General features: G+C 44.1%; 1 protein-coding gene across 7 annotated transcripts; it reads right to left on the bottom strand.

The window, feature by feature from the left end:
- Positions 1-101: 101 nt before the first annotated feature.
- fam49a (family with sequence similarity 49 member A) lies at positions 102-27,647 on the bottom strand. 7 transcript variants are annotated; one of them, XM_083688415.1, is made up of 12 exons: positions 27,528-27,647; positions 13,565-13,619; positions 7,343-7,422; positions 5,217-5,338; positions 4,793-4,898; positions 4,322-4,458; positions 4,144-4,221; positions 3,810-3,926; positions 3,510-3,589; positions 3,252-3,378; positions 3,045-3,115; positions 102-2,895 (listed from the first exon to the last, which is right to left on the bottom strand). In XM_083688415.1, exons 3-12 carry the CDS (start codon positions 7,410-7,412, stop codon positions 2,832-2,834), a joined length of 972 nt encoding a protein of 323 aa, XP_083544541.1. In that variant the 5' UTR covers positions 7,413-7,422; positions 13,565-13,619; positions 27,528-27,647; the 3' UTR covers positions 102-2,831. The 7 variants fall into 7 exon arrangements, with proteins under 7 accessions (XP_083544541.1, XP_083544543.1, XP_083544542.1 ...); XM_083688417.1 differs by lacking the exon at positions 27,528-27,647 and adding an exon at positions 23,294-23,324; XM_083688416.1 differs by lacking the exon at positions 27,528-27,647 and adding an exon at positions 13,769-13,788.
- Between the last annotated feature and the right edge of the window lie 349 nt (positions 27,648-27,996).

Genomic DNA, 27,996 nt, shown 5'->3' with positions numbered 1-27,996 from the left:
TTTGTGAATTAACCAAATTGGCCTCCTTCTCTGAGAGATTAATAATGAATACATAACAGACATTTCATTCAATATTACGGTAGAAACAAAGCCAGACTGTGTTCAAGAAATGTACCAGTTTTATTTTTCAATTCACACATCCATTCAATAGGCAATATAAAGCAAAAGCAATTTATAAACATTGAATCAGCGTCCAAAACTATTAAACAAATAACAATATTGTCAGTTAAAACAAATCCAATTTGATCTCAATATTCAACACGGCTTGCATACAACACACACAGTGGCATATCTAGGGCAGAAAAAGCATCATGTACTTCAACGCTGACAAGTTTTACAAAAAAAAAACTTTTTTTCAACCTCAGAATGTTGATGTACAGTATCAATATCATACGTACATTTAGATTGACATTTCTGAAAGTCTAGTCCATGTACAGTATTCATTCATTGCATATAAACATTGCATCCATCACCCACAAAAGTATGGCTCACATTTTATCATAGTGTATAATGGAAAAACAGAAAAGATGAAAAATGATAAACTCTTTTAACTATTAACATGATGTTAAAATCATTGGTGGATATTTGATGTTTTGCTCTCAATGTTAGTATTTAAGATGAGGAGTAGAGATGTTGAGGCGTAGGAGTGTGTATTAGTTATATGGCTTATTCTTGATGCTTAGATGAAATATCAAAAATCATAAATATCGATACTTTGACTATGTGTAGATTTTCAAAAAGCTGCAATGTTAGCAATGTAGCTAGCCACAGATAACTGACTGAGGTTGGTCTATACAGTGATGGTTGACTGCTGTCCAGCGATCAGAATACTTTAAGGCAAAGTTGTGCTCCCACTTCAGATCAAGACTTGGTCTAAGGTCTATCAATGGTTAATACGCTGTACATGACTTTGATATAGCAGTGTAAGAAGGATTATTCAAAATACTGCAAAGCTAGGATGGTTTCATTTTGTACAGGCTGTTTTGTTTCAGATGCTTCTCAAAATGCAAATGTGTTTAATTTTTTTTTGCATTTGCCCATCATTAAACATTCCACACTCTTATGAAAAATAAAATACTTCATAGGTTGTACAACAGTTATTAATCATAACAAGCGATTGTCTGACCTACACGTTAGACAGCCAGGCCACCAAACTGTTTCACCAAGTCACAGAGCAAACACCACATTATTTCCATCATCACAAAAGCCAGCCCTAATAATGACATTTTTCTTTTTCTTTTTTGCATACTTTCCAATACTACTCTCCTTTCAATGTTGATATTACCACTGAACCATGTCAAAGATGAAGAACCATTGTCTACAAGCTGAATCAGCTTAGATATTCATATAATGCCCCTTTGGTCTACGTTCATCGACAAGAAACAATGGTGAAGAGGAAAGAACTGTTCAAAAGGCAAAACAGGTTACACAGGATTCAACACAAGTATGAAATTTATATTTAATCCAACACTAAAACCCAAGACAGCCAGGTTTAATGCTGGGATATGGCCCTACGATATCTTTGAATTATTATTTAACAAAATCAGTGATAGAAATAAGATTCTTTGTATATCGGATGCGAGTATAAATATTTAGGTGACAAAGGTTTTATTCTTCAGAATGGCACTTGTGTAATGAAATGATCAATGGTATTGTGTTCATTTTCAGGGACTAACTTTACATCTGTTCATTTGTCTTGAAGTGAGAGACAAAGGCTAAGGTCCAATCTCAAAAGTCTTTCCTCAATTCCTCACATCCCCCATCTTGCTTCCTCAAAACACATAGTAGAAGATCTGAGTTTCAGAAGCTCTATTCCAATACGTTTTGTTAAGGAGGTGAGGAGAAAGGACGCATAGAATGGAGGAATGACTAGAGATGTGGCCAGAGGCTTCAATGGTATTTTTGTGATATCTGAGAACTACAATGAAAGGTTTAAGGTTAAGGCTCATCGACGCCATCTTAACACCTGAGTAGAGATCTCAAAATGGTGGAGAAAGTCATCTTTTGCCACTCTGTGTCACTTAAAAAATACTTGACATCATTTTTATTTATAATTAAAGCTGCTTTTTAGAGCAATGGATTTCTGTTAGATACAAAGAGCCACACAGACCTCACACATGAAAAAAAAATAAAGAAAACAAAAATACAAACGGTATCATTCCATCCTCTGCCATACAATGGTTTTAAAAAAAAAACATTTGGTTGATTTGTTTATTTCTTATGGCGCATAACCGCCTTTTCTGTCATCACCTTGCCAACACAGCACAACAACATTAACTTACTGAGACAAATGCAAGTCATCTCCACAATAACCATCATCACTTTTTCCCTCTTTATGCTTCCACGTTGACACAGAACCACCAACGATTAGGCCTTATTCACTCCTACGGCCAGAGTCGTATTCCAGGTCATCTTTATGACAGTCACGCGACACAGATTATCAGATTTCACAATACCTGGAGAAGTGTTAAAACATCTCAGGAACCACATCAATATGATATGGTGATCTGCTGATCTGTGCAGCCTCGACTGCAATGATGATGACCTAGAACTCAACCCAGGAGCCGGAGCGGTTGTTTCTGCTGTTGTGCTGCTGCTTGCCACGCTGTGCGTAAGGCTGAAAGGTATCCATAATTTGTGCTTTGACAAATAACAGTACAGGCAATTCATTTTTCCGAAGTAAAGGTACATGTTCTCTCTATGTTTGTTTCAGTAACTTGGAGGGAATGACTATGTAAATACACACAAGTATTAACATCAAGTCTTTAAATAATGTAAACATATACATCTTCTGAGGTCAGTACATTGATCCTCTTCATATAAAAAAAACGTTACTGGAGCATCGATCGGATGTTTTTCGGAGTGGACTCATCGTTCAGGTGTTTTGTGGTGAACCTAAAAGATTATAAGAATTAGATGAAAAATGAGAAGAGATGACAAACAATCAAGTATTAATTTGGTATTCAGAGATAATATAAATATATTTGGAAATGATTAGTAAATTGTACATATAAGTGACTGTCAAATGGGGGCTTGAAACCTACTTCAGGGCATTGAGGAGACCTTCAACGTTGTCTGCTGGCTGTTCTTTCAGGACCTTTATGCATCCTTTCATCTGAGGGGGGAACGCAAAGCAGTGTTCTAAAACAAAGTACAACTATTCCTATCCATAACAAAAGATTCTGCCTTATGTGACCTACTTTTGGTACACGTAGGCTGAGAGTGAGAGAGAGAGAGAGAGAGAGGCTCACGTCGATCTTGGAGGACTTGTTGAAGGCCCCGTTGGGGTGGACATGGTCGTACAGGATGATGACGCCCACCATCACTCTCATACAGAACAGCAGGGTGTCCTCACTGTTAAACCGGCTGGTGTAGTCCCTGAAGGGAGGGAGGGAGGGACGTAAAGACAATGAGAAAAAGAAAAGAGAGTTGTTTAATTGATATAAATTAGGTGTAACCGATGAGAGTATAGAGAAGAGTGTGTGTGTAATAACAGGAGGAGTACTTACGGCGTCTCCAGCATGACTTTACAGACGCTAGCCATGGTGCTCAGACAGTCAGTGGTATTCTCCAGGGGTAATGTCTTGTTCTGGGGGGCGGGGGGGGGAAATAATAGTCATTGATTATGCTTAATAAGGACTACTGGTAATGGATTATTAATATCACTAACACTTCATAAACAGTGACCCACCTAAAAATGACAAAACTGGACAAAAGAAACTACCATGTGAAAGCTTCTGGACGTCTTTGACACAAATCACACGTAGCCCGGCAACGACAAAGCCACGTGGCGGGAGTAGAGCTCTCACCTCCGTTACAAAGTTTGTCGTAGCGGTGCTCAGGGTTTTCAACATGGGCGTCGCCTCGGCGTAGAACAGGGACATTCTGTTGGCCATCTCGTTGTTGACCTCGTTCTCAATATCCAACTGAACAACAACAACAAAAACGACAACAAGGGCCGGAAGAGTCAACATGTAGATCTGTATTTAGGAGCCATACTGTCCGGTTGTTCCACGACATCAGGCCTCAGTATTCATCACCCCGCTGGGACCGTATATACTGAAAAATGTCTGCACTCACTGCAATGTAAGTCGCTTTGGATAAAAGCGTCAGCTAAACGGCGTATGTTAGCAGAACTCTTACATTCATGTTGTTTATTCTGTTTCGACTGATGGTCCGTCTGTAGTAGCTGAAGTCGTTCTGGATGGCAGGGATTCTCATCTGGAAGACGGAGAGGGGAAATCATTTATGAATGATCTCCACTAGTTTGTGTCATAAAGAGAGCGTAAGATGCTGAGTGTGTGTGTGTGTGTGCGTGTACCTTGAGCTCGTCGAAACGCAGGGTGAAGTGGAGGATCTCAGCGAACTGCTTGGCCAGAGCCTGTTCTTTCTCCAGGTGTTGCGTGGGAGTGTAGGGCGGACACGTCAGAGACTCCAGCAGACTCTTCAGCGCCTTCTCTGCAACCAGCAACACCACCAGGAGAGGTGACGGGGTTACATCGGCATCAATGGGCTCTCATAGAAATGCTATTTCATTTCCACAAGGTTTCCTACTACATGTAATGCCCGCGTTCACTCAACTGCGCAATATTGCTTTACTTATTCACTTATGAGACTCATGAGAGGAAACGAATGATTGAAGGAGGAGGAGGGAGGGAGGGAGGGAGGGAGGGAGGGAACAACTTCCTGGTATGAAACGCAGCTTTAAAAAAAAAAGAAGAAAAAAAGAAAAAGAAAAAAGGCAAGGCCCTTAAAATGAAAGAATATTGGACATGGACCCTCTAAAACCTACCTAGTCTGATTGAGAAGCCGTAGAATTTTTTGAGCCGGATGACCAGCGGGCACACTGAGTTCCAGGCCCTCTCCTGTAGCAGCATGTCATTGGGGTTCTGTATCGCCTGAGGAAGCATGGGCAGACACATAGACACCACGGTACATTATACATGAGAGGTCTATATAGGAACCAAAATTCACTCGTGCATTATGCATGACCTGTCGATATGGAAAATAAATGTGATGATAAACGATACATCTTCTAGCTATATGGAATATTTAAACAGCTCATAGGGATCGAAAGTCATTCCAGGAAGTCTGATGGGCAAACATGAATTATTGAGTGGTATACATTGTGTGTGTGTGTGTGTGTGTGTAAGGCTGTGTGTGTGTGTGTGTGTGTGTGTGTGTGTGTGTGTATTCAAAACAACACTGCTACATACATCTCGTATCTCCTGTCCGGCTCCCTTGTAGGCCTGCAGGGCAGACAGGATGCTCTCTGAGTCCTGCAGGACAGAGTTGACCTGGTTCCATACCTCCCTCTCACAGTCTGTTGGCTGTGCGTCTGACAGGAAGGTCACAGAGGTTAGCCTAGCTAGCGGTTAGCATGCAAAAAAGACAACAACAACAGCAACAACAATGTACATGACAATCTCTTATGAGTCATATAAAAGTGATGACACTTGCTTTCAACAATAACGACACTGATGGAAGCATGTACGACAATTTCTTACAATAACGATTCCTTTTCTATTCAGGAACTGACGTGCATTATCACTGACTGTCAATAAGGAGCAGCATGCAATGATCTAATGTGATACTGTACATGTCATCGGTTGACTGCTCTACTTGTGAAGGGAGTAAAACATTCAGGCATCACATGAACAAGAATCTGCAGTGTCCAACCTACACTGTAAAGAGACAAGCCAGTGGACAGTGCTCTCTTCTGGGTTACAGAAGGGCATGGCTCGGGACTGGTGGTTTAACAGAAGCATGACCTGCAAATCTACAGCAGGAGCTTTCTGCTCAAGCGTTTAGGCTAGTGGACAAGCTCTTAAAAAGTTATATTAGTGGCATGTCCATTTCATAAGCTGTGACACACACACGCAAATGTAAATTCTGTTGAAACAGAAGACTAAATATAGAACATCATCACCACGCAGTCCCTTGATGTTAAAATACTTTGACTGACCTGGTTGGTTAATAAACCCCTTCCCTCCCCTCCCCACCACTTCCTCTTTAAAACAGAGTGTAACCAACGTGGAGCATTGTGACAACCAGAGGAGACGCAACGCCACTACAGAGTGTGTTTGGGGGGCGCTTAGTGGCGTAGCACACTAATGCGCTTACCACGTAATCGTATAGGTTCCTGGTTCGATTCCGACCCTCGACCTATCTTGCATGTCATCCCCCCCCCCAAAAAAGTGTGTGTTTGGTACTGTACGCCTTCTCCCATTTGTGTGTAAGGTTTTAAAAAGGCCCAAGGAGATTTTAATATGTTAACAGTTCAGTTGATCTGTCTATATTATGATCCAGCCTACTGCACATGATTTTTTGAATCAACAATCTATTGTGCAGATGGGGATAAAAACATTATATATTTGACGATCACACTACGCTCTATTTTAACACAAGACGAGCTATGTCTTTAAGATGTCAGTGTCAGCAGGGGAAATGCATCAGGACATGCGAAGAGCAAGGCATCGGAATATAACAGCCAATGAAACGGGATGACGTCATTCATTAGTTTTGTAATATGGGGAGTGAATGAATGATTGTTGGTATATGGCAAGACAAGTCATGTTGAAGATTATGACAAAAAGGCGCATGCAAAAACGTCACGTTCTAAACAGAAATGACTCAGTTAAGTGACATCGACGGGCAAGCAGTGAGGGCCTATGAGCACAGGGACAACAGGGCAGCATGCGGTAGGGTTAGTAGCTGGGCTGGGATCAATTCCATTCTTTATTCAAAATCAAGTGAATTTAAAAATTCGAATTTAAGAACTGACATTTCTTCATTTAAAAACAAATGGCACTTTTCAATTCTTGAATTAGAATTTCAGTTGAAGTGGAATTTGGAACCCCAAACCCTGAGTAGTTCTACAGAGTGGTAAAGAGAAAGAAGCCAGGCCAGGCAAGAGCTCTGCTCACTTTCAAAGTCAAGGAAAAAGTTTGGCCCCTGCTCAAAGTCTGTGCAAGTCAGCACTTTTAAAAGATTCCCCATTTGGTTTCTGAAAGAGAGAAAGAGAGGAAAAGGAGAGGGAGAGAAAGAGAGAGAGAGAGAGAGAGAGATAGAGAGAGAGAGAGAGAGGTGTGATGTGTTATGGACAGTCATTCAGAGTTGATCAAAGGTCCAGCAGAGAAAGAGGGCAAGAGAGGTGAGAGCACGGGAGGCACAGGTCAGGTTGAGTCCTTCACAGCCCCATCAGCAGGAGGCGGTCTGAGATATGAACCACCTGTGGACTGACAGACTGACAGACTGACAGACTCTGGGGGGAAAAAATAGTTGAGTGGTTACACCTTTCATCTCCTCATCTCTGCAACAACTCCTTCTCCCTCAGACTTACTTTCAAAGTCCAGGAAAAAATGTGGATAGTTCTCTATATCCCTTGTAAGGACTTTTAGCAGATTACCCATTCCAGCAAACCTGATCAAAATACAATGATAGAAAAAAAGGAAATGTTAAATTCATTTTTACTTAAAAAAGGTCATGAAAACATGCATTTACTGTACCATTAATTGGTAACTATTCAAAACTATTCAAAACTGTGGAAAACATTCAGTGATAAACATACACTTATTCACAAATCACAATTCAGTTTGTATATACAGTAAGTAGCACACCCAACAGAGGCTGTCATCGATCACGTTTATAGACTTTGATAGCGATTACAGCTCCAGCAGTTGTATATAAATGAATGTCGTGAAAGGCCGGACTTAATAGCCGATACTCGGGCTAAAACAATGTTTTTGTAAACATCTTTTTATTGAACGCTAAAACAATCCAAGGAGGTCCGTTGAGGGGGATAAAATTCCATTTCAGAATTGTTTACCTCCCAGTGTGTGGTATAGTACACAGTATTTAGGGACGGGCCTGACTTACGAGTGACGGTTAAAACTCGATCTTTAAACAGATGTCACCTTTTACTCTTTCACACGCCCTACTGTAAATTGAGGCCGTACTGAGTGAACCGAAGGTAAGAAATGGCAGAGCTGCGGCTAGCTGGTGATTGAATACTCGGCCTTAACCTTTTTCCTCACCGCTCTCCTCTTATGCCTCTCGTCTCCTCTGCTCTCGGCCCCCGTGGACGGACGGACGGACGGACGCACGCCCCTTTGCTGCTCCTGCCTTCCAAAAGAGTCGGCCTCTAAAGCTGGTTGTGCTTCTGACTAGTTAAGACTCACGGGTGTCTGTTCTAATTCGGTTTAGCAGCTTCGGTAGCTTCTGTTAGGCTACAAATAAAGCAAATGAGTTATCTGGATCCATTTTTTGATAGACTGCCATATTCGGCTGACGGTTTGGCTGATTGCTGAAACGAGAGTTTTTCCTCTCATCTCCACTATGTTTATCCGCAAGTGCAAGTGTTAAAGTTGCAGTGTACACACACTGAGCACTTTATTAGGACCACCTGTACACCTTCTCATGGTGGAGGTGGTGTGATGGTGTGGGGAATAAGTGAGTTCAGTGTTCTTCAGTGGCCTTCCCAGTCACCGGATCTGAATCCAATAGAACGCCTTCGGGATGTGGTAGAACGGGAGACTCACAGCTTGAAAGTGCACCTGAAAAATCTGCAGGAATTTGCGTGATGCAATCATGTCCTCATGGACCAGAATCTCAAAAGAATGTTTCCAGCATCTTGTGGAACCAATGCCACGAAGAAATGAGGCTGTTTTGAGAGCAAAGACTAAGTATTAGTAGAGTGTTCCTCATAAAGTGCTCGGTGAGTGTATACTTGAGTACTCAAACAGTCAAAACATTTCAAATGCCCATCCCTAACAGTATTAGATGCTAACTGTGGTACTGTTATAGTATTAGATGTTGACTATATCTGTGGGATATAGTACTGTGATCTAGTTAGTTGTAATGAAGGGTTAGCCTAGGTGTCCAAGGAATGCCTGTTCCTACTATATGTGCTTCTTGTGAATTGGTAATAGAATAACAGTGGCTCCACAGAGTCTCACAGTGTGCGTGTGGGTGTGTGTGTGTGTGTGTGTGTGCGTGCGTGTGTGTCTCATGTGCGTTGGTGTGTGTTTATTCACAGGCCTGAGTCAATAAAGAGGATAGAACCAGGCTCTCTGCCTGTCCTCCCTGGTCAAGTTCAGTTCTTTAAGATCTCAAGTCTCGTAAAAACAAAGAGAAAGGGGTATTTAAGTCTTAAAACACCAGTTGAGCTGCTCGTTAAAGTTCCATTGGTAGCAACAGGCCGTAGCCATTTTCAGAAGACACCTTAAGCGGTGCTTAGAGGGTGGTCACCAGAGGCCTAACTCATAATTACACACTTGGATAGCTACATCAGATGGAGGGGAGTATGATTACTGCCACAGTGAATGACGGAGCCCATAATTACTGCTAAGAGGGTGATCTAGCATGGGCAATGTACTCACTACTGGAGCAAACATCTAGAGGATCACATGGTTTACAACAATACTAGGGGGCTACAGCACAGACAGGCTCCACCGCTTTAAAGTGTAGCCATGTCTTCCAAGCCTAAGGGTGTTGGTAAATTTGATATAATCATAATCGTGTGTGCGCGCGCGCACATATACACACACACACACACACACACACACACACACACACACACACACACACACACACACACACACACACACACACACACACACACACACACACACACACACAGATCTGATCACAAAGAGAGCTAGTGTTGCAATCTTCACATGATGGCCATACACACCACATCCCTCTCTCTCTCTCATCTCATCTCACATTGCTGCTTTCAGTACCGTCTAAAAAAACATACACATAACAGAAAACACAATTATTCAACCCATCAACCAATTGTAGCCCATTAACTAACCTCTTGATATGTTATGTAATCCTACTTCTGAGGCCCACATGACACTATGAATATGAAACATAGAATAGCAGATTCTCTTTTTCTAAGACCTTTACAACGACTGGGCCACGTTCCACTTTTAACCACTAGGGGGAGCTGCTGGACTACAGTGCTCACTCATAAGAGTCCACTATCTCCTAACTCATAATTACACACTTGGATAGCTACATCAGATGGAGGGGAGTATGATTACTGCCACAGTGAATGACGGAGCCCATAATTACTGCTAAGAGGGTGATCTAGCACGGGCAATGTACTCACTACTGGAGCAAACATCTAGAGGATCACATGGTTTACAACAATACTAGGGGGCTACAGCACAGACAGGCTCCACCGCTTTAAAGTGTAGCCATGTCTTCCAAGCCTAAGGGTGTTGGTAAATTTGATATAATCATAATCGTGTGTGCGCGCACACACACACACAGATCTGATCACAAAGAGAGCTAGTGTTGCAATCTTCACATGATTGCCATACACACCACATCTCTCTCTCTCTCATCTCATCTCTCACATTGCTGCTTTCAGTACCGTCTAAAAAAACATACACAACAGAAAACACAATTATTCAACCTATCAACCAATTGTAGCCCATTAACTAACCTCTTGATATGTTATGTAATCCTGCTTCTACATGATACCATAAACATGAAACACAGAAAAAGAGAATCTGCTATTCTAAGACCTTTACAACGACTGGAACATGTTCCACTTTTAACCACTAGGGGGAGCTGCTGGACTACAGTGCTCACTCATAAGAGTCCACTATCTCAGTGAATGTACTACAATGTCTTAATTCGTCCTGTGTCTTCGTGTTAGTGTCTGTGCTCGCAACTGGCTAGGTTTGGTGCCCTCCACCTTCCACACCCTCAGGGAGCGAGCCAGTATGTACACTACACCGTGTACGCTACACTAGCAGTCAACAGAACCTGATCCTACTTGACATGAAGCGTTACGCTACCTCCCCCAGGAGCTAGGCTACTGACTCTGCTTGCCATTCAACATTTGGCCTCCCAGTAGGAGACCTAGACTAGGCGTCTCCCAGTAGCTAGGCTTCTCCCAGTAGCTAGGCTTCTCCCAGTAGCTAGGCTTCTCCCAGCAGCTAGGCTTCTCCCAGTAGCTAGGCTTCTCCCAGTTCAGTAGCTTCTCCCAGCAGCTAGGCTTCTCCCAGCAGCTAGGCTTCTCCCAGCAGCTAGGCTTCTCCCAGCAGCTAGGCTTCTCCCAGCAGCTAGGCTTCTCCCAGCAGCTAGGCTTCTCCCAGTAGCTAGGCTTCTCCCAGTAGCTAGGCTTCTCCTAGTTCAGTAGCTTCTCCCAGTAGCTAGGCTTCTCCCAGTTCAGTAGCTTCTCCCAGCAGCTAGGCTTCTCCCAGCAGCTAGGCTTCTCCCAGTAGCTAGGCTTCTCCCAGTAGCTAGGCTTCTCCCAGTAGCTAGGCTTCTCCCAGTAGCTAGGCTTCTCCCAGTAGCTAGGCTTCTCCCAGTAGCTAGGCTTCTCCCAGTAGCTAGGCTTCTCCTAGTTCAGTAGCTTCTCCCAGTAGCTAGGCTTCTCCCAGTTCAGTAGCTTCTCCCAGCAGCTAGGCTTCTCCCAGCAGCTAGGCTTCTCCCAGCAGCTAGGCTTCTCCCAGTAGCTAAGCTTCTCCCAGTAGCTAGGCTTCTCCCAGTTCAGTAGCTTCTCCCAGCAGCTAGGCTTCTCCCAGCAGCTAGGCTTCTCCCAGTAGCTAAGCTTCTCCCAGTAGCTAGGCTTCTCCCAGTTCAGTGGCTTCTCCCAGTAGCTAGGCTCCCGATGCTGATGTGTCCGTGGGTCTACAGTAGCAGGAGGACGTGAACACAATGGTGTTTCTCCTGAGTCTGGCTATCAGGGTCAGATGGACACTACAGATTCACAAGTGTTTCCTGTCTCTCATGTGGTGGAGTCGCACACAGAAATAAAAACAACAACTCCCCAGGCCCGTGTCCAGTCCAAATAAACACAGGACCAGATTCAGAGAAAGAAGGAAATAGTCATGTTGATTATCACAACAACACTACTGACTGAGGCCTTAATGGGGTACCAGTTAACTGTACAGTGGGTGGTGCTCCAGGTACCTTGTCTGCACAACACTGACAACAGCAAAGCTAATATCTCCTATGCTTTTAATGCGTATCATGGGAATTCTTTGAATGTCTGATGAGTCTGAAATGCACACGCACACACACACCACCCTGCCTCTTTAACAAGGTGACAGTGAGGAGCGGGGATGATGGATGGAGAGACCTTGGCAGAGTGTTTGTGGTTGATAATGAAGCGTTCAGCAGGCTTCTTACTGTCACACAAGGCCTTCCAGTCTGCCCTTAAGATGGTTCTCACAGTCAGAATGACAAAAATGTAGGGGAATTCTCTCACACACACACACACACACACACACACACACACACACACACACACACACACACACACACACACACACACACACAGTTCCACTTTCATAGCTATCTTAAACCTGAAAACCACTGCAGTGATTTAAAGTTCCTCTTAAGTCAGATAATATCTTAGACTGGGTCAAATTGGGGGAAATGATACCTCAATAAAAAGGTCTTTTAGCCTACATTTTCTCTCGTTGGCTTTAAGAGACGGGTTCTCGCAATGCCCTTTCTTTAAAGTGAACCTAAATGATCTAGTAGGACCCAAAAATAATACCGTTAGGGATTTAAACAGAAACGCAAAGCAAACATCACAGTCACTTCATGTCTTTGTTGTTGGGGACATCCTGTCAAAGTGTCAGTTTAGATGAGTAATTCTCTTCTCTATTTTCTCTGCTGTGTGTGTGTGTGTGTGTGTTTGTCCTCAGTAGAGGTAATATAACAAGCATACTTCCACCAGCTACATTGTCCTGATTTCACCTTCATAAACAGAACCTAAAACGAGCCCCTGAACATTTATTGCCGCCGGTTGTGGAAACGAGCTACAATCACAAGGCTTTGTGCTTTGTAATTACAGCTCCTCTGTGCAATTAAAAGTCCAAACGAGCAGAATGCTAAATGACTTTTCTCTCGCTGTTTGAAACAACCTCTGTTGGGGAGAGAGCGTGCCTTGAAAAAACAAACGGCATGAATATGGGATTCAGCACAGGACAAGTTAATCATGAACTTGTATTCTGTTCTGAATCTTATGGGCTGAAATTAAGGACACAGACAAAGCCCAGTCCTGAATTAAATAACATAAGGAAACCAATGAGAAAACTCTCAGTTGAAGACACTTTTAAGTTTAAGATTAGTCGTAGTCTGTGTCTGGGAAACCAGCCCTATATCATTTAGGAGACATATTTCATAACTAGGGCTCAGAGTATTTCCTTATCAGGTCTTGTGATGGAGGAAAAACACCTGGTCCAATTCATAACTGCTAGCCACTGTAACTGCCATGGTTAGCAGAGTATAGTTTTCGAGACGGCCCTGTCGTGTGTAAAGCCCCATACTTACTAACCACTTACCGTTTAACTCTTAAACATGTTCGTTCACTACCGAAAGGCTGAGAGGATATTAACCGCAGAGAAAGTCTTAGACTTAACAAAACAAATAGGGACTAATCTTAGATCAAGTTACCATGTAATTATATCTACCACAGTATTGTTGCCTGGTTGTTCTGCATCGTTGGTAGAGTAAAGTGTGGTCTCAGACAGGCATGACTAAACAAGTCGTAGGCTAGGCTACCAAGGACAATGGATGACGGTTACTCTACCTTCTCTGGAGGAGGACTTGGGTTGCCTTCTATATCATCCACTTCCTCTTGGTTTCTGAAAGGCAAAATCAAAAAAAGTTTCTGTCACAACAACCTCATCATCATCTTGGCATGGTGATGTCGCAAAATGAGTGCAATCGCGATAAGATCCATAAGCAAGCCTCATCAGATACTTTCAAAATCAGCAGTAAAATGTAACCTAACCACATATTGTTCTCATGCTGCTGCTGTGGTGTGTGTGTGTACACGCTCACAAGTACAATATCAAATTTCCGTTTACCAACTTCCCCTTTCTTCTTGTAGGTTGAATACGTCTCTAAATTATTCAGACGTGAAAGCGATATCTGTGTCAGGCAGGGATGATTAAACCCCGTCTCTCAGCTGTTCTCCATGTTAACTGGAGTAGCCAGTGAGATCTGCTAGCCCGGTGAACGCTGCTAATGGTTACCATGGTCACCCAGATCGCCTCTGCAGGGCACGGGCAGTCACAGACAGGGGAGGCTGGTGGAGGTAGAAATCGGAGGACGGGATCGTTGTAAAAGGTTTTATGTTTCGATATTGTTCCTTATTCCATTCTATGCGTTACAATGAGCCTGTCCTCCTCCTACCCCCACCAGCCTCCCCTGGTTGAAGACCATCATCACTGTCCTGAGGGGAGACAGACACAGGCAGGACTAGCAACAGAGAGAGGGGGGGCAAGGCTTACGCCACGACTTAGCCTAGCTTAGCTTGGTGTGATGAGTCAAATAGAGAGAGCAACTACGGTAGAGGCTGTATGCCGTCGTATGAGGGTGTATTTAGTTCAGCATCTGGATTTTAACGGTGCAAAACCCATGGCATAGTGTTCAGTAGACACTATCCAAAAAATGTTCAGTTCCAACACCGTGGCATTTCTGCATCAGTGCAGCCCAGAGTGAGAATCCTATCATTCCATGGAAGATGGGAACATTCCGAGGCTGATCCACCTCTCCAATGTGAATTCTAAGGATTAGGGACGCGAATGGTTAGCCCAGCTAAAGACACATGTCCAAGAAAGTAGTGCAAATTGCAAAACAAAACACCATCAATCCACAAGCCAGCATTTTAAAAACTCTCAAAAGCAGCCAAACAAGAGGCTGTCATTTTCTCCCAACGCTGTGGAAACGGTGAAGTCATCGCAGGAGCAGCGAGTCAGTGGGGCATCCCTGAACATGTTAAAGACAGGCAGCATCGCCAAGGAAAGAGACAGCAGCAACACACGCTGACCTTGTTTCCTTACGAGGAGAAAGAGAACACATGCCAAGCAGCCCCCTTCCTTCGTCAACGCACACATGCATGCGTACGTATATACACACACATACACATACACACACACACAACAGTACAAACGTACACACACACCAGTACAAACGCTCACACACACACACACACCTAGTACTCACTCGACACAGTGCTTCTTCTCACCCAGCCAAGCCTGTCCACTAAGCCAGGCCTCCTACACAACAGACATTCACTCAGCCTCCTCTGCTGTGATGGGTTACACACAAACAACTATCACACTACCTACAGCATGGAGAGAAGGAGAGAGAAAGGGAGGGAGGGAGAGAGAGAGAGAGAGAGGCGGCAGATCCTTCTACCTCGCCTCCCATCTGTCACTGCACATAGTCCTCACCCCTTCCCTCCCCTCCCCCACACCTCCAGCCAACCTGCGTGGCTGGGGAGCGAGGGATGAGAGGAGAGGAGAGGAGGGATAGATGGATGGATGGATGGATGGAGAGGGCAGGACTGCCCCCACAGGGACTACAGGAGTGGAGGAGCAGCAGTCCTTATATGGTCATGGTGGAGGATCCCCACGGTTCAACACGAGTGGCCTTCTCCACGCCACTGCACTGTGCCCTCTCCTCACGCAACACACACACACACACACCTCCCCAGAGCGTTACACACCCAGAAACACACAGCTGCAAATGCACAGAGAAACAAACCAACACACACACACACACACACACACACATCCCAATGAAACCAACACACACACACAACAGGCACTCCATCCGCTCACACAGTTCACTGGCCAACCCCCCCCCCCCTCACACACACACACACACCTCTCTCTCTCTCTCTCTCTCTCTCTCTCTGTGGAATGATGATGGAGTGATGTTCTCACTCAGCGTTTCCCCTGACACACGCAGCAGCAGCAGGTACTGGAATCAGGAAGAGAGAATAAACATGTTTTTCACAAGAGGCAGCAGGGCCAGTGGAATTTTCCAGTGACCCTAGTAACACAAGCACCACTGTTTCAACCCTGGCCACAGAGAGAGAGACAGAGAGAGAGAGAGAGAGAGAGACAGAGAGCAAAGGGACTGATCCCAGTTAGCCTAGGGTCCGGGTCTGTCCGAGGCCGGAGAGGACATTCACTGATGATGAGAGCGAGTGATGAGTCATCACAGTAGCATGTCTCTACACACACACACACTGACCATTGATAATGACCACCGACGCTGCGGCTCCTCCGTGTACGAGGGAGTCTCTCGGAACAGGAAAAGCCTCCTTCGACAAACATGTGCCGACGGCACCAAAGCCCAGGATGTGGACTGCAGTCATTAGAAAGGACGAGCAGGGCCACGTTCACACAATGGGACATAACTCATTACTCGACACCTGACGACTTGCAGCGCTTTGGATATTTTCTGTGCGTGTAAATCGGTCACTATTCAGTCTGTGACTTGCGAGGTGACAAACACTACCACAACAACAACAACAACAACAACAATACTATGACATTTCCATTACAAGCTCATGTCTATTGAACAGCATGGAGCTGCTAATCTAATGCTGATTGATCTGTCAGTCTGTGGTGCAGCTTGCAATAGATAATGGCTGTTCCACCTGACCCCCTGACCCCAGGGTCTCCTCTCTGTGGTCATGAATTATGGACAGAATCTAGCTAGGCATGCTCCACACACACACTCTCAGGAATACACACACACACACACACACACACACACACAGAAACAGACAGACTGAGGAACATACACGCTGCACACAGGCCAAGCTACCGCCTGCAGGGCTGTCTCTGGGTGCTAACCGTCACCATGGTAACCACAGGGCCGTTGGACAGGGGGAAGCACATGCAGACGACATTTCTGTAGGAGAAACCCAGAGGACGAGAGTACACACACACACACACACACACACTGCACTTCAGGAAAGCTTTGTTCCTCACTGTTGCTGTTAGCAAAAAGAGAAGGTGTGGAAAGTGAATTACTGTACAGTGGAAGTCACTTCGCTTGTGGTTCAATTCCTACTATAGAATGAGTCAGAATACTGACTTCAGATCGAGGACGACAGCTTAGTCACAGGCCTGGATATTGCTTCGGACCATATTCAATGTTTTGAAATGTGACTCAATGTAGCCTAACCAGACGCACAATCCTCTGCTGTGGAGAAAGCCAAGCTCTTACACTGACTGACTAGGCACATAGCCTACTTCTGTGAGGAAAGAAGAGACGTGCATAAAAATCAATGGTCTGTGTCGGAGGTTTACACAAGAACACAAAGACCCAAGATCCCAGTGCCCACTCTGCTCAGTGAAAGGGAACTGGAACATTAGAACACTCCAGAACAGCATCTTATTTGGGCCTCTCACGCTCACAGACGGGGAACTTCCCTGTCATCATCTCTCTAGCAGAAGAGGAGAACAATTGAGGAACATGGCAGGTACTTTCTGTTTCAGGGACGGTGGTAGTGGTGAACAGTGAGACTTTAGGGTGAATGGGCTAAATACAATGACCTTTGAGAGAGAGAGAAGGAAAGACAGAAAGAGAGAAATAGACAGAAGCTAAAGGTCTGTTTTGTCTGGTTAACAGCCCTGTCAGAACACTTGTCTCCTGGCTCACAGTTTCAGAGGTGACTTTATGTCCCCAACAGCCTTCCATTATACTGAGGCAGCTGTTAGCTACCTTCAGGAGAGAGGGACAGAGAGGGAGACAGAAGACCTAAAGACCTCTTCATCCCCACCACCCCCCTGTACAAGTTTCTCTCCTAGTAATTTTTCCTTCTTCTAGCATTGTGACTGCCAATAGCCCATGGTCCTAGCATAGATTACTTTTTCTTAAGATGACTGATGGATAAATGATTCACTTACTTAAACAAATGGATTTGTTGTAAGTCGCTTTGGATAAAGGCGTCTGCTAAATGCCATAAATGTAAATGTATAGAGAGAGACAGAGAGATACATAGAGAGAGAGAGAAAGAGAGAGAGAGAGAAAGAGGAAGGGCCAGTCAGTTTCATTATCAGCGTTATTACATTATTATTGACAGACCATTGTCATAGTAACACTAAGGGAAACACCACCACACAATATCATAAACATAGGCCACTGATACTCAACTGTTTATTTTTTTTAAATTATTTTGTGGTCGATAAATGACCAAACCAGGATAAAAAAACACCTAGAAATTATTGTGGGACCATTCATTATTTTAATTTCTATCCTATACGTTCCAAGACTGGTATGCCTCCACATTGGACACATTACATTTTCCCTTCAATTTCTTGTGTAGTCAATTATTGATTAATTGACTACATTTTGTTGTTGTTGTTGCTCTCACCCACTGCTGATAGCATATTTGGATAGACCTCCACAACATATGGTAACCAACTGTGTTTGTAACCTGGATAGCGTGACAGCTGTTGACGACCATGGCAATCTATGATTCAACCTGAAAATCAATTATTTACTTGAATGTGCCTCATCTCCACAGGGGAAACCATACTTGTGAGTGTAGGGGTCACGCAAGGAGAGATGATGTTTGTCTACTATGGTCCCATGTGACTTTGCCTAAGGATTCCTGCATGTCAGTGTGTGTGTGTGTGTGTGTGTGTGTGTGTGTACACTATGCCATCTATGGCAACAGTCCTCAGCTCTGGCAGAGTGTTTCTCCTGTGGCGTAAAAGCAGAGACATCTGTCTTAGCGTGAGCTAGACTAGTAGCATACATTCTCCGGGGTTCAGCCAGGGGTTAGCCTAGGCCCAGTGGAAGTTCAATGGACTGGAAGATTCCCGTCGTCCCATGAGTAAATGACTGTGTGTGTCAAAACACGAAGCCCTCCTACCCTTCAACTCTGCATAGCAACAGTATGGTGGTAGTCTTCCTCTCAGTCCACCCAATCATAGTAGGGACCAATCACATTTCATTTCAGTCAAGTGAGGATGGGAACTGATAACAATGAGGAGGAGGAATGGATTTTTCAGTTAATTAATTGAATTCTAGAATCAACTAAATTGGTTTGGAACTTTTCATAAGCCTGTTCTAAACCAATGTTCTCAGCAGCGCTAATACGCTTATTCCCATAACAATTCCTTGGACGACTAGGACATTGAGGTGTGTTTATGAGCCCAAAGGGACAAAGTTCAGTCTTATCAGAAAAGCAATCTGGGTATTGGCTAATTTGAGACTCAAAATCTCTTGGCACATTAGCGTACATGACCTTACTTCTTACTTTAAAGAAACATAATAATAAAGGCCTAGACTAACCTTGTTGAGACCAGGCTTTCCTAGTTCAGAAAGCCTGGGGAAATCCTTTGCAGAAAGCAGCTACAAAGGGATGGAAACCTGTTTGAAATGAGTGGTGTCAAACCAATCAAACACCTTGACCATGCTTTGGCGGAGCTCCTCGGGTTTTCTTTCATTGTCTTTGATGTTGCAAGCTAGCATAGGCAGCTAGCATAGGCAGCTAGCATAGGCAACAACTCTGCAACATAGTCCTACCCAGTCAGGAAAGACAACACTCACAACAAGCATCCATTCTACAGGCATGTGGGGGGAGGCTTCTTAGAATGCTACATCCAATGAAATTGCGAGCACATTCTCCCATCACTCCGTCCAGTTCAATCCAAGCCAGATCGGCTAATCTTAATTCCCCAGACCTCCAAAGGAGGCGTGAGAACATTGCGATTTACAGGTACGGCTGCCGGAGACTAGGCCTAGACCTTCCCGACGTGCTAACCAACACAGTGTGTTGTTCCATCTGAGGATATTGCGTCAGGTCACAAAATAACGACTCGCATCACATCATTCGCCATATTTGGCAAACTGATGTCATAATGTGTCCTACATTTGAGAGGGTGGAAACTAGGATACACAGAGCTGTGTTACACAACGCCCTGAGAAGACCCAGCAGCCTGAAAATGATCAATATGGAAAGAGAGCAGGAAATCTCTCTCTCTCTCTCGAATTGTAGCCAGCTGAACCTGACCTAAATGCGTGGGATAGGTTTAGTTTCGAGCTTCCTCTCTCTCACCCAGGTAACCTAACTATTTCAGTCTCCTCTGAGGCACTGCTCTGAACGTGAAAAAATGGATTTATAAACAAAAGCTTGCCAAAGAAACACACAGAGAAGAGAAACATTAATTTCCTGTCTGTCTGTCTCTACCCACTGTGCGTGTGTGTGCGTGTGTGTGTGTGTGTGTATGTGTGTCCAACTAATCATATTCAGAGGTCAGTTTCTAAACTTAGCTTGGAACCTCTACAGTATCAGATACAGTAATCATGAACTTATGATGGTTCCATGAATCAGCAAGGCAGACTTGGTATCTTGGCATCGATTGCTTCTGTCTGGGGACCTGAGACCTGACCAGTAGATGAATCAAAGAGGAAGAGATCAAAAGGGGAGGGGGGCATGGGGCGCTTAGTGGTGGAGCACACAAATGTGCATACCACATAATCGCAAGGATCCTGGTTCAATTCCGACCCTCGACACGTCTTGCATGTCTTCCCCCCCTGTCAATCTCTACTGTCTCTATCCCAATAAAGCAGAAATGCCCTAAAAACATATTTATAAAAAAAAAAAAGGGGGGGGGGGGGCATTCAGATGACAGAACATGTGCATAGAGTGAATACCCCCTGGTTTTAATACTGTAGTACAGCTATGATGAAAGCATGTACATCCCCATAATAGTAGAGAACTGGAAGTAGAGTACAATGACAAAATGTTGGTGATTTAAAAGAAATCCTTTAATCTGAGTTAAAATCCAGGAATACGAGGTAACCACCTGAACACTTTGTGTGCGTCTAAATAGCATATCTAGGCTAGGCCTTATAATAGCATATCTAGGCTAGGCCTTATAATAGCATATCTAGGCTAGGCCTTATAATAGCATACCTAGGCTATGCCTTACTACTTCCAAAACAGCCTGCTTACCATTGGTTCAAGGTCTGATTTGGAAGATCAAGCACGACCCCAATCCCTAATAAACTTGGATGTGTAGTAGGGGATGTAAAATACACCAAAGAGTCAAAATAGCTTCTATTTGGAGCTTGAGACAATGCCTCGCAAATGCAACTAAACTATTAGTACACTATCCAAATGTCTCGCCTTTGGACAATCACCACAAAAATTGAGGTAGGTCTTTAAAAAAATAAAAAAAAGACCTACCACAAAGAACAGTGGTACAATTGTACCAAATACTTTCAAAATCAGTCATATTCCAGCGATTCTACGATTGTAAAAAAGCAAACAACCCTCAATTAGGGTAGAATTATGTGGAGTTAGTTCTGGTATCGTAGCTTGGTAATTACAGAACAATAACCAAAAGCTGTGGTCAATCTTGACTGCATGTAGGGACTCAAGCAACATCTGGCCCTGGTTTCCATGCCTACTGTACAAGATCAGAGGGGAATGTTACCTGTGACCAATCAACAAACGCTCGCTGCAACCTGCCACAACAAAGCAAGTGTCACTGGCTTTGATCACCTAGACCTAAAAAAAAAGAAGAAAAGAAAGTCTCACCCCCATAAAAACAGGTCAAGAACACAGACCTCTAGTCTCTCAATGCCCACTCCAAACTGATGGCCTATGAACACCGGTCCACTCCCAAAGCTAAAATGAACACTGACACAACATCACAGACAAACAAACCTAACCTACACACAGAGACCATAATAAAAGGACTACTCAACTATAACTACCTTCAACATCACAACAATGAGTGGCGCAGATATGCATATTTTAAGACCTCAGTGTTTTGACTGGCGAGAAAAACAGGCCTAAAATTGGGTTAGGAGAGCTGTTCCTCCCTCAGGCTGGGAGCAAATGTGACGGGCGGGGAGCTGAGCTGAGCTGAGCCTCAGCTGTGCTTCAGGGAGGCTGGCTGAGTTTTGCCCTTATAAGGGCACAGGCGGGGGGGAGGGGGGGGGGAGGGGGAGGGGGGTGTTGTTGGGCTGGGTGGAGGGGAACCTGCCCACCACCACAATGGCTGCCTTGCTTCCTCTCTATGCCATACCGCCCTCTCTCCCGCCTTGGTAGGGCAGTGGCACTAAGCTCAGCTGCTTGGACTGTGAACCCTGAGCCAACTGGGGCTGGCCCCCTTTACACTGGACTCATACAAATGTCCTGCAAGGCAGGCAGCCCCCACAACACATCTGGCTTCTACAGTGAGATGACACACACAGAGACACACACACACACACACACACAGAGACACACACACATACACACAGAGACACACACACATACACACAGAGACACACACACATACACACATACATATACACACACACACACACACACACAGAGACACACAGACACACAGGTTAGTAGGGTCATGGCAGCGAGGCATCAAAGGAGCATTTTCAATTTGGGTTCCTTGGCTTTTTTGTTTACCAAACCATAGAGATTGTAAATTAAAGCACACAGTGTGGCGAGCTGAGGGGGGGGAGGGAGGGAAGAGGTAAACACAAGACAGCTTCAGTCAGGGCACAGGGAGAGAAAGGGCTGGTATTCAGGGAGGAGTGCCCTCTACTACCAGTTATTACCGCGTGGGACTCCAGGCGTAGAATTCCTCCTACGTCTCCCCTCCGCGCTCCTGAATAGCACTTCTGTTCTGTGATTTCTGCATGTCAAAACCACTGAGATACAAAGGAGCCATGTCTTTCTCTCTCTTTCTGTGTGTGTGTTTGTGTGTTTCTGTGTGTGTGTGTGTGTGTGTGTGTGTGAGTATAGGCATCTCTTCTCTGGAGTGGAGAAGACCAAGCTAAGCTTAGACAACCAGACCCAACAACATGTGAGCAAAGAAATGCAACGTTAACGTTTGTTTCCTGGTATGAGAGTGGTCTGGGGGATCTAGGCTGGGGATAATACCTTAATGCATATGGCTGGACCCTAAAGCCATAAAGCCACGGTCATTTAATAATCCTAGGGCTATTTATCACAAGCAGACACTTTTATCCAAAGCTATTTAAAAAACACAGATTCAGCGGTTACATGGCCCCACAATCACACCTACGATCTCTATTGTGACGACCACCATGCTTCAACCAATCGAGGAGCCGTCTGGATGAAATATGGCCTAAACAAGAGCCATATCAGTGGAGGACGGTGGAGGTTAATAATGAGCCAGTCCTTGAATTTCTACCAGATTTTCATCCAGTTCAATCCAAGCCAGATCTGCTAATCTAAAATTCCCCAAACCTCCAAAAGAGGCTTGAGAACAACGCGATTTGGAGGTATGGCTACGCGAGACTCCCATTTCTACCTCCACCAGCCTCACCAAATGTATATACATGGCCTAGGCCTTAAACCAACGGTCCTTCTTGCCCTCTACTGATCCCTAGCCACCCGGTAAGTGAGGAGAGGTGTTCATTAGAGGTTTCAGACCTGCCATCTTGGCAGAGCTCCAGATCTGGCTTTCAAACATATCTGGCCCACTTCATTACTTCCTGCTTAACATCGCCCTCAATCCCTCACCTTTGCACTGCAGCTGGATGGCCAGGGCATCCTAAGTGCTAGTTACTGTTCGCGTCGCTGGAAGTACTTGGAAATATGGTACACTCCTACTCAGATTATATAAAAAAAATGGGAGATTATATGAAAATCACAACTCAGGAAATCAGCAAAAGAGGAAGAGTGTGTCATAACCAAACCTGAGTGCTTTGTTATGACAACATTGGTTCTAAATTGAAAGATTGGGCCGAGGAGTTTGAGGAACACTTAACCCTGCTGTTGAAGAAACACACGCTCGATCCAATTATCTAAACACTCTTGACCTTGCCGTTGTATTTTTTGGGTCTTCTCGGTTATTACACGCCACACTACTCACAAAAGCGTGTCCTGCACTTTTATGTCTGATGTTCCCAGTGCTTTCACAGACTGTTACCATGGACAAAAACACCATAAATCTCCTGTATTTCCAGCAGCTGCTGAAATCAATGAGCATGTTGCGGAGCTGAGAACAGCCAGGGGCCAAGGTTACAGTCAAGATCATATGCCAGCTGGAGAAGGAGAAAAAACAGGCATTATTCTAGAAATACTAGGGCACTAGGCTAACAACTGAACGGCATGGTAGGTAGAATGGGGGGGACAACCTAATGTTCTGAAATAAAGAACAACCTAATCTTTTGAAATAAGGAACAACCTAATCTTTTGTGTTCTCCAAAAACTCTCCGAATCAATCGATATGGGAGAGTGCATGAGTTCAGTACACACACACGATGCCTCACTCATCTCCAATTTCAACAACAAAGGCTACTGATCCAATGGGCTACAGCCCAGAGCCTACACATGGCAAATTAGGCAACTCTATTGGGGTTTCAAAGTGTGACTGACTTGATTTGAAATAGGCAACTATTGTGGGCCTTTCTAATTTCACAAGGCCGGGGCCTATATCCCTTCCACGACTACAGTGATTGTGACAGCTTTCACTAGAGTACAGGGCATTCAGCATTGTCTGTCTGACTGTCTGTCTCCTATCGACAGGAAATGAATGAAAGAAAAGTGAAACGTGAGAAGGAAGTGAGCAGACTGAGTGAGTTCAAACACTTGTTCTCAGACAGGTTGGTTGGGCGAAACAGGAACCCGTGTAAACTGCCAGATGATTTGCATGGCATTTCAGTCAGAGCACGGCAGTGGCCAGCCCGCCATACACAAATAACTCATTTCCTGAGAAAAAGAAAAATGAAGTGGAACAAAGCAAAAAAGACCCTGGAATGCCAACATGGAACACAAACAAACATCTGAAAAATGACTGACATGTAGCCTAATACTAGGTCAACCTCAGAGCTGAAGGCACTACTTTTAGGCCTACCATTACTTTCTAACCTTGTTTCGAAAAGCACAATACAAATAAAAGGTATTATTATCTACACACAGGCCTCAGCCTATCATCAACTTATTTCACATAGCCAATCATGAGACAGAAGACAGTAGCCACTCATGGGTAGTTTAGCATACTAATAAAGCAATTTGCTGTCAACTCATCCAGATAACCCAATCTGCTCATGGCTGAGCTCTGGGGATCAGGTCGCTGCTGACTGAGGGCCATCCAGATGGTAGTTTGGCTGATTCAGCAATGCAACACTATGGTAAACTGAGTGATAGGCTAAGCTGTAAGCTCCATCTGAGGAGAGACTGACGGTGTAAACTTCTTAACTAAACTTCAGTAAGGCATTCAAGGAATTTACACGGCTCAGTTTAATAACGTTACCGAAGAGCTAGTCTAACATAAGATGAGGGGGGAACTTGTCTTATAAAACAAACACCCATGTCAGGTACAACCATAGGACACGTCTTAGGGTGAAACACCTGCCACAAGGGCAAAACAAGGCTTCTCTCTGCAGTCATGTGAAAGCTCCAAGCAATTACTTAGTCAGCTAATACCAAATCACATATTAGTCTGGCTGTACAGTTATGGAGGAAATCCTGTGGGATATTAGGCCTACATTATGTCACAAAAAAGCTTAGGACTCAGAGTTGGACAAAATCACTTCCACAAGTAGGCCTAAAGGTATTCTCTTAGGAAAGCCCTTAAGGCTATAGAGCAACATTTCACAGCAACATGTTATCAAAAGACTACATCCAAATATAAGCTATACAGTAGAAGACACACAGTATGCTGCTCTATGCAATGTAAATGTAAATGCATAGCCTAATACTAAACAATGCTGTATATTGAGATTGCGTTTGATGCTGCTGATGAAAGTTGCACTGCAACTACACTAAACCACATTAAAAGCAAACCTTAGTTTGGTTATGAGTAGTAGTGAGCCGAGCGCATCCTGTTTTTCTGTCACAGATGTACAAAAACGGGCAGAAAAAAAAGACCTCTACGGATTAACTACGATTTTACACTCACTCGTCCTTTGCCAGCTGGAGGGGCAAGAGGAGACAGTTTGGGGCACACAATACTATACCCTGCCAAGAACCATTTATTTACTTCAATGTCTCTTTCACTGTTGTGCTCTTTCACATAGGCTAGCCAATTGCTCGACATAAATCAGCATGATATCTAGTATTTATGGCTTACAAAGTCCAAATGAAATTGATTAGCCACCGTACTGTAGGCCTATGTACAGCTCCACAAACTGAAGAAAAGGTCTGGCAGCCATTTATAGACTAGGCCAACATATTAGGCTGCTTACAGTTCTAACCACAGTGACTGTTCAGGAGAGACCTCTCGTTCTGGGCAAAAACAATAGGCATAGGCTTATGCAGTGGTCACATGTGCTTTACCAAGACACCCATTAAACGCATTAATATACGGGCACCTTCTTTAATCATCTCACATAGTAGGTCAAATACTGTATCAGGCTAAAATAGGTCTGATTCTTCTTTAAGCTTTCAACACTGACTGTGCTCAATGCTCTTGAAAAACACAGCCCATGAAGATGAAGAGAGGACGCGATTCAACCAACCATCCCAGGTGCAGTGCCCCGTTCACAAAATCTCCATCTGCCTCCCACAACAGAGACAGCACTGAAGAAATGCTGCAATAAGATCCCCTTGCGTTCCAAACCCGAAACACACACACACACACACACACACACACACACACACACACACACACACACACACACACACACACACACACAGACCCCGCTCTCAGCACTGTGTTGAGAAGTGCAGCTGTCGCTGTATGTCTGACAACAGGGCAGCATTTCACAATGGATCAGGAACAACAATAAATCATGGAATCCTGTAGCTAGCTAATGGCAGTGGGATAGCTGATTGTGTGTGTGTGTGTGTGTGTCCAAACTAACATTTTTTTTTTTTTGCAATTTCAAATATTTCCGTGGTCAAGTATGCTCCCACTTCTACTGAAATGAGGGTCCCTCTCCTCTCCTGGCTTGCTCTCATCTGTGTCTGTCTGTGCGTGCTGGATCTGATGGGCCTTTCTGCTCTGAAGTCGTCCAATGTCTTTCCCAGGGGGGAAACAGAGTCATTCATTGGCAGAATATGTCAGGAGAGGAACAGCTGTTGCGGTCTGATATTGGCAATAGCAACCTTAGCCCCGAAAAATACTAGACTTTCTTGTCGGGTTGGCAGGTTGAAGACCATACCATGAGAAAAAAAAGCCTAACACTTTTTATTTTGCTCCCGAGGCAACCACCTGAATGCCTTTCTTCAAGTGTGTCCTGCGGGCTTGGTGACGTTTGAAAAGCAGCCACCTGAATGGGACTAGCCAAATAGCCTCAAGGGATAAAATATATTCTTGCAAGATCAATAACAGCCTATAGACAGTTAATCATTATCCTATGTAATAATGTTTTATCAGGTGCCGTTTTTTTTATAACCAGTCAGCTAGCATTCACTAGCAAATTAGCTTGCCAGTTAGCACACTCTCCAGTGTCAAGCCTACTAGTATGTCAGAAAACCAACATTACCGAGAAGAACTCTCTATTTGGAAGTTTTATCCAGTCCATATACGAATCATATAAACAATTTAGACACATCGAAATAGAGGCAACGTACTGATTTAAACAAACGGGATGGCTAGAGCTGAATTCTGATTTGGGCAGACACGAGTGCTTTCCTAGCTTAGTTGCACACACTTCCTGCGGCTTCTAGTATAATGAACTAGCCTGACATATTGGTCTGATTTTGTGTAGCTAAAGCAAGCTAACGTCGGCTACAGTTCACTAGTATACTGTATATTTTTGACGAGCCTTAAAACCGTTATAAAAGTTTACATATTAATTGTACATACCGGTATTTTTCCTTCACACTGTATTTTGAATGGGAGATCCAACGTCTCTGCACCCCGATAGCGCCACTTTCACCCCGTACTTCAGCGGTACAACAACAACGTTCTTTTTCTCTGTACCCCTCCCTTCAACGCCATAAAAAAAAAACACTAGAATCTCGTGTCAAAGTCCCGCCCAGGCAACATTATAATTGGTTAACATACGAAATGGACCAATAAAACACGGATTAGATTTCCTCTCTGTCCAATGGTTAGGTTACTTATCTTATCTGGGCGTGTCTCGCTCCTGTCTTTTGGCCCATAATGAAAAATAGTGGTCACACAGAATTGACATGATTGAGAATTTGATTATTTGGGCAAGGTATGTTGTTTTTGTCTTGTTTTGAACCCTTCGATAATAAGTTAGCTACGATGTTAGAAAGATATGGATTTTGGATTTAACCAGTTCCTGGTTTAACCAGAGTTCCAGACT

Source organism: Argentina silus, assembly GCF_951799395.1.
Source record: "Argentina silus genome assembly, chromosome: 17".
NCBI classification, from domain to species: domain Eukaryota; kingdom Metazoa; phylum Chordata; class Actinopteri; order Argentiniformes; family Argentinidae; genus Argentina; species Argentina silus.
This window is presented reverse-complemented; position numbering and strand designations above follow the sequence as displayed.